This window comes from Schistocerca nitens, chromosome 1 (genome assembly GCF_023898315.1).
Source record: "Schistocerca nitens isolate TAMUIC-IGC-003100 chromosome 1, iqSchNite1.1, whole genome shotgun sequence".
Classification (NCBI taxonomy): Eukaryota; Metazoa; Arthropoda; class Insecta; order Orthoptera; family Acrididae; genus Schistocerca; species Schistocerca nitens.
The window spans coordinates 768,607,803-768,624,491 of NC_064614.1; the positions used below are offsets into that span (position 1 = coordinate 768,607,803).

Below are 16,689 nucleotides of genomic sequence, written 5' to 3' on the forward strand. Positions count from 1 at the left end.
TGCTTACAGTTATTTTGAAATATATTAGCTTTATGATGCTTTCGACATTACTGTATCGTAATAATCAAAATTAATCTCAAATTATTTTCGTTGTACTTAAAAACAAGGCCAGTAATATAGTTTTACCGAGACCATTCCGTCAATTATTCGTTGGTGTTGTAGAGCTACGTGTTGAAATGCTGTGCACAAAATTTTATCCTTTATCAATACGTGTAATTCATGTGTAACTCTCAAGCGTCGTTTCACACTCTTCTTCCCTTTGATACTGCACTCGGCAGAGCCACGCTGTAGAACAAAGCGCACACTACACCCAGATTGACACTGCTGTGTTCGAATTTCGTCTGAACTTTCTCCACTCCGAACTACAGTACACGATATGCTTGCTTGCGTAACTTCCTACCGTACAGTTATGTATTCATAAAGTGTTAATACTGTTTATACTCTCATAGAAACACAACTTTATGTAACATGGATTCAATTATCTTAAAGACGAGTGAGCTTTTCGTAATACTAGAAAAGATTATCATTTATTTAGTTCTTTTAAGTAAGATCCTCAATCGCCGTATTGTGAAACTTGAAGGTAAAAGTTTGCATATAGTGGTGACCCGATGCATGAAGTTTCTGTTATTACAGTCATCGCTACTCCGGATTATATTAAGTATCTACACATTTATTTGCAAACCAAAGGCGTCAACATAATGTGATAGAAATCTCTGTGACATAAATTTCTAATTAAGTCTTGCAAAGTGCCAGTATGAAACATTAATATTTTGAACAATTTTGTGAAAATGCAAGATTAGATTAAGTACATTATTCACTCCAAAGACAGACAGTGTGGGTATACTCGTGGATTTAATACATATCAAAATAATACATAAATTTATTTCATATTAAATCAAAAGTCGTAAATGATTTTCATGGAGAGTTCATGAAATGACTGTTGACTGATATTTTATCAACAGAGCTCTGCTTTACATTTTCAGGAAACATTTAAATTTTTGTAGTACAGTTGTTTCTGCCGTGTTATTAAAACGTGCAGGACATTCAGTGTGGTCTTCAGGTCTGCCTCTTCGGTGACGTTTCATTTGCTTCTATGCATGTAGTAGAGCATGTTCAATAAGCCGTACGTTCCGTTCAAGACCTGTGAACAAAGCAAAATATAAATGTCTATTGCCACTACTTCACGATTCACACGAAAAGTAATCTCAAAAACATCGGGTTTTAACTGTCTCCAAGTTCCTTGCGAAATAAAAGTTACAACAATTACAATCAATAACCAAGAGAATCTAGATAACTAATTACATCTATATGACATCTCTACAGTGGATTCACTGAATCACTTGAAATACTGGAGTGATTTAGGAAATTTAAAATGAACCATTTCGACTAACTTGTTTTTTCAGAATGAGATTTTCACTCTGCAGCGGAGTGTGCGCTGATATGAAACTTCCTGGCAGATTAAAACAGTGTGCCGGACCGAGACTCGAACTCGGGACCTTCGCCTTTCGCGGGCAAGTGCTCTACCAACTGAGCTACCCAAGCACGACTCACGCACTGTCCTCACAGCTGGTCCCGAGTTCGAGTCTCGGTCCGGCACACAGTTTTAATCTGCCAGGAAGTTTCAACTTTTTAAATTTTTCTATACATTGATAATTCATCTGTGTACTCTTCATCAGTTTCGAAAGATTTGAAACACAATGTGTTCCTAAATTCTGTTTACGATCTTCTCGATCGTGTGCAGACCTCACATCCATTTCCAAAGGTGAACCGTTGCACTTTTGAAGGAATAAACATTTAAAACACCAGGTTTGCTCAATGAATGAATGACAGTACTGTACTGTGTTAATTTCTGCCTTTCTGGTGGCCAATTAATGCTGTCAGATACAGGTTTGAGCAGGATCCATGTCAGGACATGAATCGTTTCGCTGTTACAAGAACATATGTCCCCCAGTACTAACGTACAGTCTTTACATCTGACATACCACGCTCGGCCTCTCTTCCTACATCGATGACACGCATCATGCTCCATCACAACAACGGCTATAGTTGAGGATAACAGTGAAATTGCAGTTTTCGCCATATCTGTGATAACGCCTTACTTGTTTCTCACTCACCTGCAGCAGCATCTGCTTGGACAGTTTGCACGTCTTGCCCACCGTGATTACGATCGGTCGTACTGTCATCATCATGAAGATGCCCAGGCTGCGTTTGAATCGTGCGTCGTTGTTGACCCAGCCGCAGCAGAAGGCGGAGTACATCAGCCTCTCGCTCTGAAACAGGTTTGGAACACCAGTTACCCACATCAATAACTGTGCAAATATATTACAGAGTGCTGCGTTCGGTTAAGGTGTGCAAACGCTGTGTGGCCAGTTCCCGGCGATGTCTAATGTTAACATAGGATGGCCAAAATAAAACTGGACGGGAAAGTATTTTCGACATTTTGAAACAACTTAGTCTAAATAATAAAGAGATCATAAGAAACTAAAGCAGTCAGTTGAGTGTAAGTCCTTAAGTGTCTACGTTGTCGTTCTAATCGTCTTTAGGTTGGCATTAGTTAAATGCGCTCAACTGCCGCTAGATGACACCATTTTCTTTTTTTTTCAGGTTTTAGCTTTTTCACATCGGATTACCCTGCGCTCTTATGAATTGAACATGGCAGCACCACTCCCTCTCTGCACCGATAAGGAATAGCTCTCTGAAAACCTGTATGTCTTCTTTTATGGCGATACGAGAAAATCTGTGACAGATTTTGTATAACCGTCCAGTGACTGTTGAAGTAGTTCCAGACCAAACGTACAATTATGGTTCTGCATAGGACACCATCCAAAACAGGCCCAACTTTCGTAAAGTCTGTACAAGACGGGTCACAGAATAAACCAATCAAAAGAGCAAGCAGAATCGTGTCAGAATCTGCCAGCACGTACTGAATCGTCACGCTGACGAAAGTGAAATATTTTTGAAAGTATCATCACTGGAGATAAAATACTGGTTTATCACTCTGTTGAGAGCAGAGAGTTAGAGCTTGAATCACTCCAGGTCTGCAGCCGATACGAAATTCAGGAGGCAATTCTCTGCAGGAAAATTGTTGCTCAAATTTTTTAGGATGCACAAGGTTCAATTCTGGAACATTACCTGGAAAAGGGGTCAACGCTCAACAGTCAGCGTTACAGTGAAATGCTTTCTACCAACTTGATGACTACAACTCCAAACATATGCCACATTTTTTTTCTTTTTTTGAAAGCTTACGATTGTCCCTATATCACCCGTCATGACGTTCAAAGTCTTAAGAATATGTAACACCAGGTCTTTGATCATCCTGCTCAATCTCGTTGGATTTCCACTTCTTTGGTACAGTGAAAAATGGCTTACGAGGCAGGCGATTAATCTCGGGTAAAGAGGTGGCTTGCTGCTCAGGGAAAAACTTTTTTTTCAGAGAGACGTGGAAAACCTCGTGCAGAGACAGACCTAATGCATTGAAAAGCTGAGTGATTATGTTTAAAAATGATATTACTGTAAATGGTGACTCGTTGTCATAATAATTTAGAAAAAAACCTGTGCAGATATCTTTTGATTTTTAGGAGTGAATGCTTAATACCTCATTTTATTGCATCTAATTATCATCTGTGAAATGCGCAAGGGAACGATTGGCGAGAAGTACAAACGCGATGGAATGGTCATTTTAGACAGGCATTTCCTTTTACGCCAACGGCCTTGCCGCAGTGTTAACACCGTTTCTCGTCAGATCACCTGTCGGGCAGGAACAGCATTAGGATGGGTGACCACCGGTCTGCCGAGCGCTGTTGGCAAGAGGGGTGCACTCAGCCCTTGTGAGGCAAACTGAGGAAGTACTTGATTGAGAAGTTGCGGCTCCGGTCTCGTAAACTGACATACGGGTGGGAGGACGGTGTGCTGACCACATGCCCCTCCACATCCGCATCCAGTGTCATCTGTGGGCAGAGGATGACACGGAAGTCGGTCGGTACAGTTGGGCCTCCATCGCTTGTTCGGGCCGAGTTTAGTTTTATTTCCTTTTACGCAAAAGTCCCCATTAACTCTCAGCTAAGCTGCGTTACAGGAATTTACTTCAGTTCCAGTCAATACTGTACAGCAACTTAATGCGTCTGAACAACTGAAATGTGGTTGCTGTTGGCCTTAATAATACATCGGCAGCAGCTCCCGTGTTTTAATGGCATCACGAAAAATTCGCTATCGAGAGGATGAAAACAAGGAGATTGCTGTGGTGTGGCTGAACACGGGTATGTTAAAGTGTTGCAAATGTAGAGGACTCGTACCAACAACGTGGGGATAGTGAAACGGAAGGGTTAACTACATGGAATCATATCACGTCTTTATTAATGAAAGGTGCAAGAAGATAATGGGAACAGAAGACATGTAATTAGACAAGAGACGCTAAAAGCGACGCTGGAGGAAGGAGGAAGAGATTACTATTTAATGTCTCGTCACGACGATGCTGGAGAACCTGGTAGCAGGGGAATGGGGCATGTCGCGGGTACAGTGATGAACAGGCGTAGGACTGAGCTCCGACCAGCCATCCGACCGGTCTCAATAACATAGGCGTCACTGGGAGGAAGCGCTATTTTCGGGAGAAGAACGCAGTATAGCTTAAGTATACTGAGGAGTCAAAACAATGCGTTTTTTGTGGGCACGTGACGCAGACAGGAAAGTACACTGTCCAGTCACATTAACGTGACCACCTTTTAAAAGCCTGAATAATCACCGTTTGCAGCTCGGCCTGCTGCGAGATGTGCAGGAAGAAAGTGATTGAGGTTCTGGAAGGTTCCGACAGGGATACGGAATCATTCCGATTCCAGTATTAGGCAGATGCGTTAACTTTCTCGGTTGAGGATCCAGGGCGCGAACAGCCCGATCGAGGTTGTCACACACATCATCCAGGGAGTTTGGGGGCCAGGGAAGTACAATAAACTCATCCTGGTGCTTGTCGAGCTGAGTAACACGTTGCATTGTCCTGCTGGTAGATGCCATTCTGCCGAGGAAGAAACGAACTATAAGTAGGGATAGACATCTATCCCAAGGATAGATGCATATTTTGCTGATCCTTTGTGCCTTATAGAATGACGAGATCACCCGCGGAATGCTACAAAAACATTTGCCAGATCATAACGCTCTCTCCTCCAGCCTGAATGTCTCCGACGAATGTAGCAGGGTGTTTGCTTTCAGATGTTTCATACCGCGTACCCCAAAGTCGGTAACTGTCCGACGAAGCATAAAACGTGATTCATCTGAGAAGGCTACGTGTCGCCACTCAGTGGCCATCCAGTTGCGGTATTTGGTGGCAGTCCAGTTGCAGTACTCGCGCAAATTCCATTCTTCGTCGCCGATGAACAGCACTCGGCATAAGGGCTTGAACAAGGCACCTGCTGCACAGCCCATACGCAGCAACGTTCGCTGAACGGTCGTTGAGGAAATAGTGTTGGTAGCCCCTCGGTTCATCTGGGTGCTCAATTGCTCATCAGTTGCACGTCTATTCGTCCATACACATCTCCGCAGCCGTCGCCCACCCCTGTCATCTACGGTCCACAATTGCCTCCGGTTTTGGATAACTTCATTTAGCCATGCACGCTATACTCTAGCCACGCCAGCACGTAAACAGTTTAGAGATTTAGCCGTTTCGAAATTCTTCCACCCTTGGCCCGAAAGCCAATGATCAAGCCCTTTCCGACCTCCGATAAAAAGCTCCATTTCCGCATTACATAAGTGAGTGCACCGTTTTCCGAGTCCCTTTGACACTTTTTACAGAGGCGAGACGAATTGGAAGTTATTGTTGTTGTAAGAGCATGCCAGAAACAGAGAAGTATGTAGGCTGAACGCGTGCTACTACCGTGAGTATTTATACAAAGTGGCTGCAGGACTGTAAACCACTATTAGGCGACGTGGTGCGATATCCACGCCCCATCGTAAATGTGTTCGGAGGCATACCCGCCATGTGAAGCGGGATACGTGGCAGTCTGTGGCAGTTCTAACGACAGATTATGACGCTGTTAAGGGCACAATTTCTCATCAGTTGCACGATGAAGAACGAAGTGCTCGTATTAAGAAGGGTGTAAGACAAGGCTGTAGCCTTTCACCCCTACTCTTCAATCTGTACATCGAGGAAGCAATGATGGAAATAAAAGGAGTGGAATTAAAATACAAGGTGAAAGGATATCAATGATACGATTCGCTGATGACATTGCTATCCTGAGTGAAAGTGAAGAAGAATTAAATGATCTGCTGAACGGAATGAACAGTCTAATGAGTACACAGTATGGTTTGAGAGTAAATCGGAGAAAGACGAAGGTAATGAGAAGTAGTAGAAATGAGAACAGCGAGAAACTTAACATCAGGATTGATGGTCACGAAGTCAATGAAGTTAAGGAATTCTGCTACCTAGGCAGTAAAATAACCAATGACGGACGGAGCAAAGAGGACATCAAAAGCAGACTCGCTATGGCAAAAAAGGCATTTCTGGCCAAGAGAAGTCTACTAATATCAAATACCGGCCTTAATTTGAGGAAGAAATTTCTGAGGATGTACGTCTGGAGTACAGCATTGTATGGTAGTGAAACATGGACTGTGGGAAAACCGGAACAGAAGAGAATCGAAGCATTTGAGATGTGGTGCTATAGACGAATGTTTAAAATTAGGTGGACTGATAAGGTAAGGAATGAGGAGGTTCTACGCAGAATCGGAGAGGAAAGGAATATATGGAAAACACTGATAAGGAGAAGGGACAGGGTGATAGGACATCTGCTAAGACATGAGGGAATGACTTCCATGGTACTAGAGGGAGCTGTAGAGGGCAAAAACTGTAGAGGAAGACAGAGATTTGAATACGTCAAGCAAATAATTGAGGACGTAGGTTGCAAGTGCTACCCTGAGATGAAGAGGTTAGCACACGAAAGGAATTCGTGGCGGGCCACATCAAACCAGTCAGTAGACTGATGACCCCCCCCCCCCCCCAAAGGGCACAATTGTTACGGAGCACGCCAAGCGTACATTGTTGAATATCAGGTTCCGCAACACATGGACCGATGTTCTCATATGACATAGTCCACATAACGGCATCGTCAGTTGCAAATGCATTGGACATCGAATCAATTAGATTGGACGATGGAGCAGTGGAATCGTGTCGCATCGTGGGAATAACCACGTTTCTTGTCATATGCGAGAGACAGCAGGTCGAAGCAGGCCGCGGACGCAGGCCGGTGAGAGCAGTATTGTTCTGAGGGGAATACACACCTCGTCAGTGGCATCTATAATAGTAATCAAAGGCAACATGTCTGCTGTGGACTATGTGAACTTCATTATGCTCCACCTCCATCCCTTCATGTTTGTCTTCCCCGATGCAGATGGCATCTTCCAGCAGAAAATTGTCCGTGTCACAAAGCCAGAAACGTGTTTTTGTGGATTCAGGAGCATGATAGTAAACTCTCTTTGATGTCTTGGTCACCAAATTCGCCTCCACTGAACCAGATGGAACACATCTTGGACGCAATCGGTCGTCTGCTCCGCACCCACTAACGAACGACCTATAAATGAGAGCCCCGTGCGTAGGCACCTGGTGCCACATACTTCCCAAATCTTTCCACGGACTTGTGGAACCCATGCCACGTTCATCGCCGGTGCTACATTCCAGAAGTGGACAAATAAGCTATTAAGCATATCGTGTTACTGTTTTCGCTCACGAGTGTTTGTTTCCCTTGTTTCGATTATGTTTGTGACCGTGGCAAAAATCTGGCTAACTACTTTTTGCTAACTGGACATGAAATTCATTGAATTGAGGCGGAATAAACTATGTTTTGTTGTTCCATTTCTATTCATCCGTGAATTTCTCATTACTTAGCTATCCTTTTACTTGCTTTAGGTGTTTGTATTTACTGTTTGTGTCTGATATTCCCTTACTGATCGCCTACCTGTATTTCACAGATCCAACGAACGAGTCGCAGAACTTCATATTTCCATTATACTGACGCTTAAGAAAAGCATATAAGTATAGTCCTTGCCTCATGCGGTTTTGAATAATTAGTGAGGCTGTTGAACCTAATACACAATCTTAGATGTGGGAGGACAGCCAAACAGCTGTCTGATAGCGTGTTAGTGAAGCCTGAGATAGACGTCTCAAATGAAGTGACGTTCGAAAAAGAATACGAGACAGGAGAGTAGCATGGGCGGACTCGTGATCATACATGTTTTGTGTTTGTGGCAAAAACTTTTCTTTTCTCCTTTATACTTGTGAAAAGTGTGTCTACAGCACTCAAAGAATTTCTGCTTTCCCCTGCCTTCGTGGTCGCGAATTGCATCTCGAGAGTCAGCACGTTTCCTATCTCTGCTGCTTTAGTTTGTGGAGGCTTGCTGTCACTATTTGCTATTCACGCAAGAAGCGGTGCAGAAAGAAAACGCTGAGAACCTTTTGTTACGTGTGACTAAAGTACTGCTTGCGTTTAGCGAAATCTATTTCTAGAGTAGAGCCTTGTTACAGAAAATTAATATGGGATCTCCCATACAACGCTGTCTAGTTTTGTCTTAGTCCTCGACGTAGATCAGCTTTCCGAGTTACCAAAACATGTTTAGAGTCATTCCTATGGTCACGAGAAGAAAGCAATACCTTGCCAAGCTACTATTTTGTACAGTCATAGCTGCGTATAAAAATAATTAAGCTTTTTCAGTAGAGTGTTTCCTTCTTTTGAATTGTCTGTTCCTTTTTAAATATCCATGTGTTAAATTGCCACTTTTTTCTTTTAATTCAAGATTACAGATATGAAATCTAAAGACATATACTGCTCGCAGTTAAGGTCTGAAAGGGCCTTATGAGATCTTTAGGCGTGCGATCTGTAATTCATTCCTGTTACCTTGTGGCTGTGTAGTTTTAATTTTTTAGAGTACCTAATCTGAGTTAAATGAAGGGACGGAACGATGTTCTGGCAAAGCTCAGTCTGTCACCCTGGATCAACACTTGATTATTAACCAAGTATATTTCTTTTAAGCTCTTTTAGTTGTGATTTAATACTTTTAAGGCTTTTATTATTTACGTATGAACTGGATGGGTTATTAACTCATCTACTGAATAACGGAAAATTGTTATAAAATTTGTTAATTCTATTAACATTGATTGTCTCACAATTTGTGTCTAAAATTTAAAATTTTCCTTAAATATTTAAAAGAATAACTTTAAATGTCATTCTGATTGTGTGATTCATTAATAACTTTATTGTTGATCTTATAATGCCTCTTTTGGAGGAAGGGAAAAATTCCGTGTTAATGAAAATACTATTTTTCTGAAGAATCTAACTGTTCATAATTGTCAATGTTGTTGTAATGCTGGTCAGGCGAATATATGTTATAAAAAATCCTTCTCATTTGTGAGTATGCTGAGTTTACCACTGTCACCTCCTTGCTATCTGGCATTTAACTGACACTGATAATAAAAACCAAAGTTTTTTATGCTACGTAATGATCGATAATCTGAATCTCGTCCACACGATGAGCCGAAAGCGTTAATTATTTAAAAAGAGGATCTAACTCAGATTCCATTTGAAACGAAACTTCCTTTGTTGCTTCCGTTAGTCTGACTTCTCTTATTCCATTTCCTCCAACACTCATTTCGTTATTTACGTTTTTCTTTCGACCCGCCTCTCATAAAAAACATGAACATTACTTAAGAAAGAATGCCCATACATACACATAGCAAACATAACAATCTAGACTTCTGTGTTCTATAAGCGCCAGCTTTTCCAAGAAAAAATTGAAAATCTGTTTACTCGAAGCTCTTGATCTGCGTACCAGCATTGTATTGCTTTATTAGACGATAAAAGTGACAGTAACCAATCTAACATCACAGCTATAGTCCTCAGAAAGGCTGTGTTCACTTGCCGTATAGTCACCCGATTTCAAAACGTGTGATGTCTGGCCCAAACAGCAAAAATTCGTTATCGTAGTTTCAGATCTTTCATATGCTGCTGCAGATGCTGTATGCTTAGCATTTCTCGTAAATTGGAACGTTAATTTACGTGGACAGTGGAAGAATTGGTATTCTATTTAGGTCATCCTGCTGTCTGCAAACGGATGTCTGCAAACGGATATGAAACGGTATTTCTGTTATGGTTAACATAAAACAGGCTGTCGTAAGGCAGTGCTGTCAGAATGTCGCAGTTTAACTACGGCAGGTACCGACTTACCTGCACTGTCTTCACCTGTAAAGTCAATTGTGCCCGCAAAGCTCTGCTCTTCTTCTACCCTTCCAAGGGTGAGACATTTCCATCTAATTTAAGGTCCATGTATGTTATAAATTCCAAGATACAGTAGAATTCTTCCTGGATTTTTACGGACACTTCTTTTTACTTTCGACATAAGAACGTCTCTCTATTCCATGTTCATGCCTGGAAAAGCGACGAAATTAAATTTTCTTCTCAAGTAGATATCTCTAACCATTTTTTTTTTCTTATAACACAATCGTCTTACTTTTCGTATCGATCCGTTATCTACTGGTGAATTTTATTCCCAGTTGGTACTGTCGTAGCATCCATTGCCCATTATTCAGTAGCATATAACAATTGTTTCAGCAACATTTTGGTTTCCATATGTAGTCATTTCCAAATGCCTTTTTCGTTTTTCTTACACTTTACTGACAAAACCACTTATCTTTTTGACTGCCTAACTGCATCTGTCAATCTACGTAAAGACATCTTGCAGGTATCGTTACTTGTTTATCTTTGGATTTACACAAATTTATGTTTGCACTGTGATCAAGCTATAAGAGATTCATTTTCAGCTTACTTTCTTCGAGGGCTGAAGAGAAAATCTTGAGCATTCGATCTGCAGGACAGTCAGCCAGTATTACATCATCATCGAAAATTATGCAAGGTGCTTTTTCACCATTCATCTCCATGCCTTATTGTCTTATGATCATCGTCACTACATTTTGTTACACGAACAGGTTAAAACCCCTAAAGATAAAGCGAGTTGCCTTCTCGTACACCCTTATTAACCATTGCTTCTTTCTCAAAACTAGCTCTTCTTCCTAAACGCTTTGCTTCTAGATACAATTTCACCAGAAAAACTCGCCATTTCACGAAGAATTAATCTCTCACTTTTATTTTAGGAATCATTGGATTTTTTAAATTTTTGCCGCCTCTTGTAAAGGTATGTCTAGATTAAATACGAGAGATGGTACAAAACTCAGTTTACAGGATGGTATAGAGAAGAAACTAATATCAAGCTGTGCCAGATTGAAGACATGCTAATTTAAGACTCTAGGCACAGCTAATTTTTCCTAAAATTTCTCAGAGCATATAGGAGGAGGTAACTCTGAGTTATTAAAGTTATTCAGTCATGATTTTTAAGCTGTCGTGGTTCTCTCTTCACGTCTCCAGTGGAAGATGAACTCTATGCAGAAAATGTTGTGACATAACACCTAATACCAAACTATGTAGTTAGAATTGATTTAATATGATTTTCTAACCGTTTGGTGAATTTTTGACTGTGGCCAGAAACAGCTGATGTGGTCCCTATTGGACAGAAGGGATTTGAAGAGCGGACTTCAAAAATGAAACGCGTTATAAGTGTAAGTAGGGTGTTTAGGTTCTTATGTTGGTAACACCACGTAGCGCTCTGTATGAAAATCACTGACTGTGTGCAGTCTGTGGCTAGTTGGACTCACTGTTGGAATATTCGCTTGTGTAATGATGGGCAGTTGGATGGGAATAGCGCGTAGCGTTGCGCAGTTGGAGGTGAGCCGCCAGCAGTGGTGGATGTGGAGAGTGCGATGGCAGAGTTTTGAGAGGTTGCTATAAGCGGACGATCTGGACGTGTGTTCGCCAGAAAAAGGAAATTTGTAAAGATGGATGTCATATGTATATATATACACTACTGGCCATTAAAATTCCTACACCAAGAAGAAATGCAGATGATAAACGGGTATTCATTGGACAAATATATTGTACTAGAACTGACATGTGTGCTCAGCTGTTTGAAAATCAAATAACGTAAGAAGTTTACTAGCACAGTCATTCACATTTTCCTAAGGGGATGTTTCATAAGTTTCGCAGCAGTTAAACGAATTTTTTTGGTGTGGAAATATAGCAGATAGGTTATAGACTTCAGCAGTGGTGCCCTATCACATTGATGAGATTCATTGCACCACATACCCAGTAAGCCACCGGCCGTATTCTCCTATACGTATTAAAAGATTCGTGAACGTATACAGTCTATACCTTCATGTTTTTTGACTTCGAAGTTTCCGAGAAACTAAATTAAACCTGATCTTATATCTCGATCGCAGTTTTCAGAAGGATTCTGTTGAGTTTAAGACAAATTCTGCTGTAAATCGCAATTTTTTGTTCATTTAGTTATTTATTTGTTTATATCACGTGTCAAGGTTTGGGCCATCAGTCTATCCTACATCCAACCAGACATTCTGCAAATAAGTTTTTATTTCAGGGCGTTATGCAGTGTGTATTTAACTCAGCGCGACTTCGACTGCGGATGTATAAGAGCGTAATTAAGGCGAAACGTGCCGGCTAACTGCGACAAGGGGCGCTGCTGCTGCTGCTTCATGATGACGCACGTCCCCGTGCCGCAAATATCGTAGCCCAGAAGTTACGCCATCTCAAGAGCGAGGCACTCGACCACCCACCTCTCTCTCCATGCGATTATCAAGCCTTCGGTCCCTTAAGAAGGGCGTTGAAGGGCCGACAGTTCATTTCGGACACGGATGCTCGGCAGGCAGTTACGGACTTCTTTATCGCAGCAGAGCGCTGTGTGTTACCAGACGGGTATATTTAACTTGGTGCCTCAGTGAGGTGATTATCTCAATGCTCGCGGCAATTTCGCCTGATTGGCATACAGATTCTGGACTGGATGCCCCTCCAAAGGAAACGTCCTGGTCGCCCTTATATTTTGCACTACATTAATTTCGACATCATGTTATAAGATACAAGAAATATGCAACGCTATAAAATATTCAGCAATTACTGTAATACAGAAACAGAAAAAATAAACACAGTTTTTATTCGTTCGTGAGTATAACAACAGAAACAAGGTACAGGAAGCTGGATTTGAGCTATGAGGTCCAGCAGCAAGCAATTGACATGAGCTTAGGGGTGACAGAGGATAGAAAGAGTAACGCGATAAAACACGATTAATGAGGGAAGATGAAAAAGAAGTTACGTGACTGCTTGAGAAATGAAAAGAAAAAGAAGCTTAAATGGGTTAAGATAGGAGCATTTGTTTTACAATTTGGCAGAGGAAAACTGGACATATACGTCGACTTTTGCGGCAACGTTATGAGGGTGAACGAAGGAACGGCTTCAGCTACTACGTAAAAGCGACAGGGACTCTGACTGCGCGCAGAGTACTGGGTAGCCTATTACGGAGGCGCACAGCAGCAACGGTGAAGGACTTCGCAAATGTTCCTGTTTCATGGATGTACACAGGTAGAGTATTAGATATGCGAGATCTTGTGTTTGGATTATGATGAGATGACAGGCCCTTCATCTCTGAAGACAGGTAGCGGTGTGCACGTGCACTGTGAAGCCAATAAAGTCAAGTAATGTATTTGGTCGCAACCAACCTAATTTGGCGTATTAAGCAGCGATATGGTCAAGCAGACGGACGTTGCAGATATTACACAGAGTAGCATTCGTGTTCAGTTCTAACCGTCTAGTGTTTGCACTACTGGTGCCATGTTGGAATAGATCGCAATAGTGGAGGATCGGCAGAATAAGTGATAGCACAACTTCACGTATCACATCTTGTGGAAACACCTGTACGAGGGCTATTCGGAAAGTGAGGAACGATCGGTCGCGAAATGGAAACCACTGTGAAAATTCGACGAGGCTTTTCACAGACGTTTTGGGCACTGTCTCTAGTATGCACGTCGATCGCATCATGGCGCTCTTTTCAGTTGTGAGCGCACTGTGAGCGAGTAAAGGTGCCTAGAACAACGATGTCTCCCGTCAAGAAGGAAGGCCCACTGACATGCTTCGCCTTAATGAACGCAGCCCACGTAACACAACTGCCACACACTTCCTTCTTCATGCCAATTCTCAGCCGCACTTTGCAGGGGCAGTGAAGACGCTGCTGCAGCCTTTTCTATGGGAAGTGTTCGGTCACCCACAATACAGGCCTAATTGGCTCTTCCTGAGTATCATATCTGTTCACATGAAGCGTTGGATATGAAGACAACACTTGAGCGTAGGCTACGCGCTGTAGACCAGCGTAGAGAATTATCGGAAAGCACAGGCGGCTGCCTTCTATGACGGTGATGTTGGAAATTTGGTATAACGCTCCGACAAATGTCTAAGTCGGAGCGGTGACTATGTAGAGAAGTACCTGGAAGGTGTAGCTAAACATGCAAAGAAAACAGTTTTGATTTTCGCTGTGGTTTCCATTTCGTGACTTATCGTTCCTTACTTTCCGAACAACCCTCGTATATTCCGAAAAGTTTCAAGGCTTTAGAAGCAGTCAGAATTCTTCCCGTAAATGGCGACTGCATTTTCTGACCATAAGAGATGCTCATCTAAAGTTACAAAAAGGCTCTACACTGTTTTCTGATAAAGTATTGAAATGCTGACGAGAAGAAGAGGGGCAAGCTGTACGCGAAACTCAGAACTTATTATTTTCTGATGGGATGCTAAAATTACTTGTGACTTTTTGGCATTTAGTTTTAGTTTTGCACCCATCTTACCACTGAAGGCAGATCATCATTTTTGTGGACGATCGAAGTATTGATTTCTTCAGGTCTGGCTTTTGGGCTATGCACGAGATTGTGCGCATCAACGGGTTTTTAGAGAGCACAATCTATGACGTGTCAGTGACAAGAAAAACAGTAGTGAGCTCAGAACTGATCCCTCTGGTAATCACTGGGGAGTGTCCATCCAAGACGACTTTTCATTGTCGGCGACAATCACTTCAGCGTAATATCTTAAAATTTCTGCTGTTGCATTTTAATGAGCTGTTCGTTAAACTTGACGACCACAAATACTTTGTTCATGTCTAATAGTGTCAATACTGTGGCCTCACAACTCTTCATGTGTATTTCAGATGATCAGTAACCTTAATTAATACAGTGTTCGTCCTATGATGTTTATGAATGTTGGGGTAATATTTGTCATGTACTTTGAATTTGCTGAAGTATTCAGTAGTTTAGCCGTAAACAACATATACCTGAACTCTGGATACAACGGGTAAGACACTGATCGGCTGGTAATCACAAAGGGAAAGATTGGACTATGCTTCTTTCCATGGAGTGGAATATGTTCCATTCATGAGAGAAAAATTCCTTTCATGCCAACCACTCCCAACTGGGAGCCCCAGTGTTTGTTGCCTGAAAAAATCGAACCCTAATTTGGGTTCAAAAATGGTTCAAATGGTTCTGAACACTATGGGACTTAGATGTTAAGTCCCATAGATGATCAGATGTTCAGGTCATCAGTCCCCTAGAACTTAGAACTACTTAAACCTAACTAACCTAAGGACGACACACACATCCATGCCCGAGGCAGGATTCGAACCTGCGACCGCAGCAGTCGCGCGGTTCCAGACTGAAGCGCCTAGAACCGCTCGGCCACTACGGCCGGCCTATGCCTAATTTGGGACAAAGTTCAAACAGTCGTACTGAAAATGAACGCAGGGCTCGATCTTGCAATGTTTGGCTATAGACGTTGTGTTGCTCTTTTTGCTATTCGTTCTGCCTCGGAAGCAATTTAATGTAGTGCACTATACAGAATATTTTGATACCGCACAGCAGTTAGAATATTTTCGTACAAGTGCGCGTCGTTGACTATGACCTTGACGAATGGATCACCATGTTGAAATTAATTTCGTTTTTATGGTACAGTCTCTACTGTATTCGTAATTTTCACTGGGAGCTAAAATTTTAGACTCTCTCTTTATTTTTCTAGTTAGGGTTACTTCTTGAGAAAGTACTTCCTACTGCGTAATATTCAAAGAACTAATGGAGTTATTAAGTCTAATTTAGTCTACGTTAACGAGGAATTATCGTTATTTTTTTCTAATTTTGATGAAGCATTGTGGATTATCACGAAAAGCGTTTTACAGCTTTCATGCAGATTCCTACTGAAATAAACATGCAACTGCTCTGAGGAAAGGTGTGTTGAATATGTAGGTAAATGCTCGTGAACGGATAAGAACTATGTCCATAGCGCTTGACTGACCTCCATTTGTGTGTTTAATATCTGCATATAATTAGCATATTTCTGTAATGGTTGTTCAGATTTACTGTAACTAGCCTTCAATAAAATATTCGCTGAGTTTCAACTGCAGCTGCACACTAAAAATTCCAGCTAAAAAAATTGAAATGGCCGGCAGGCTATAGTTTAAGGCAGCTAAACGCAGATAATGGTTCCACTCACTAATTTTAAAATTATTACGAACTTCTACTAAACTACCCCAGTTATATAGACGCTATTAAGTCGATAAAGAGTGTTATTGCTCCTGTCGAGCACGAACAATGAAGAGAATGAAATAACTGCTTAACAATTTCATTAAATAAAATAATGAATAATGTTAAATATAACAGTCACAGACCACCCTGTCTTCTTCCACCCCCTCCCTCTCTCTCCACACTCTGCGCACAGTAGGCAAATTGGAGACGAGACATTACGTTTGGCATGTCCACAAATTAACGACATAACAAATAATTCTACATGT

At 41.6% G+C, this 16,689-nt stretch overlaps 1 protein-coding gene across 1 annotated transcript in view; it reads right to left on the bottom strand.

Moving 5' to 3' along the window:
• Positions 1-1,050: 1,050 nt before the first annotated feature.
• LOC126201769 (odorant receptor 2a-like) overlaps positions 1,051-16,689 on the bottom strand; it is a 37,579-nt gene continuing 21,940 nt past the window's right edge. Inside the window, exons 3-4 of the mRNA XM_049936815.1 lie at positions 2,115-2,270; positions 1,051-1,141 (exon numbers count right to left, since the gene is read on the bottom strand). Coding sequence (XP_049792772.1) covers positions 1,082-1,141; positions 2,115-2,270 — 216 coding nt within the window. The 3' untranslated portion in view covers positions 1,051-1,081. The remainder of the gene's footprint in view (positions 1,142-2,114; positions 2,271-16,689) is intronic.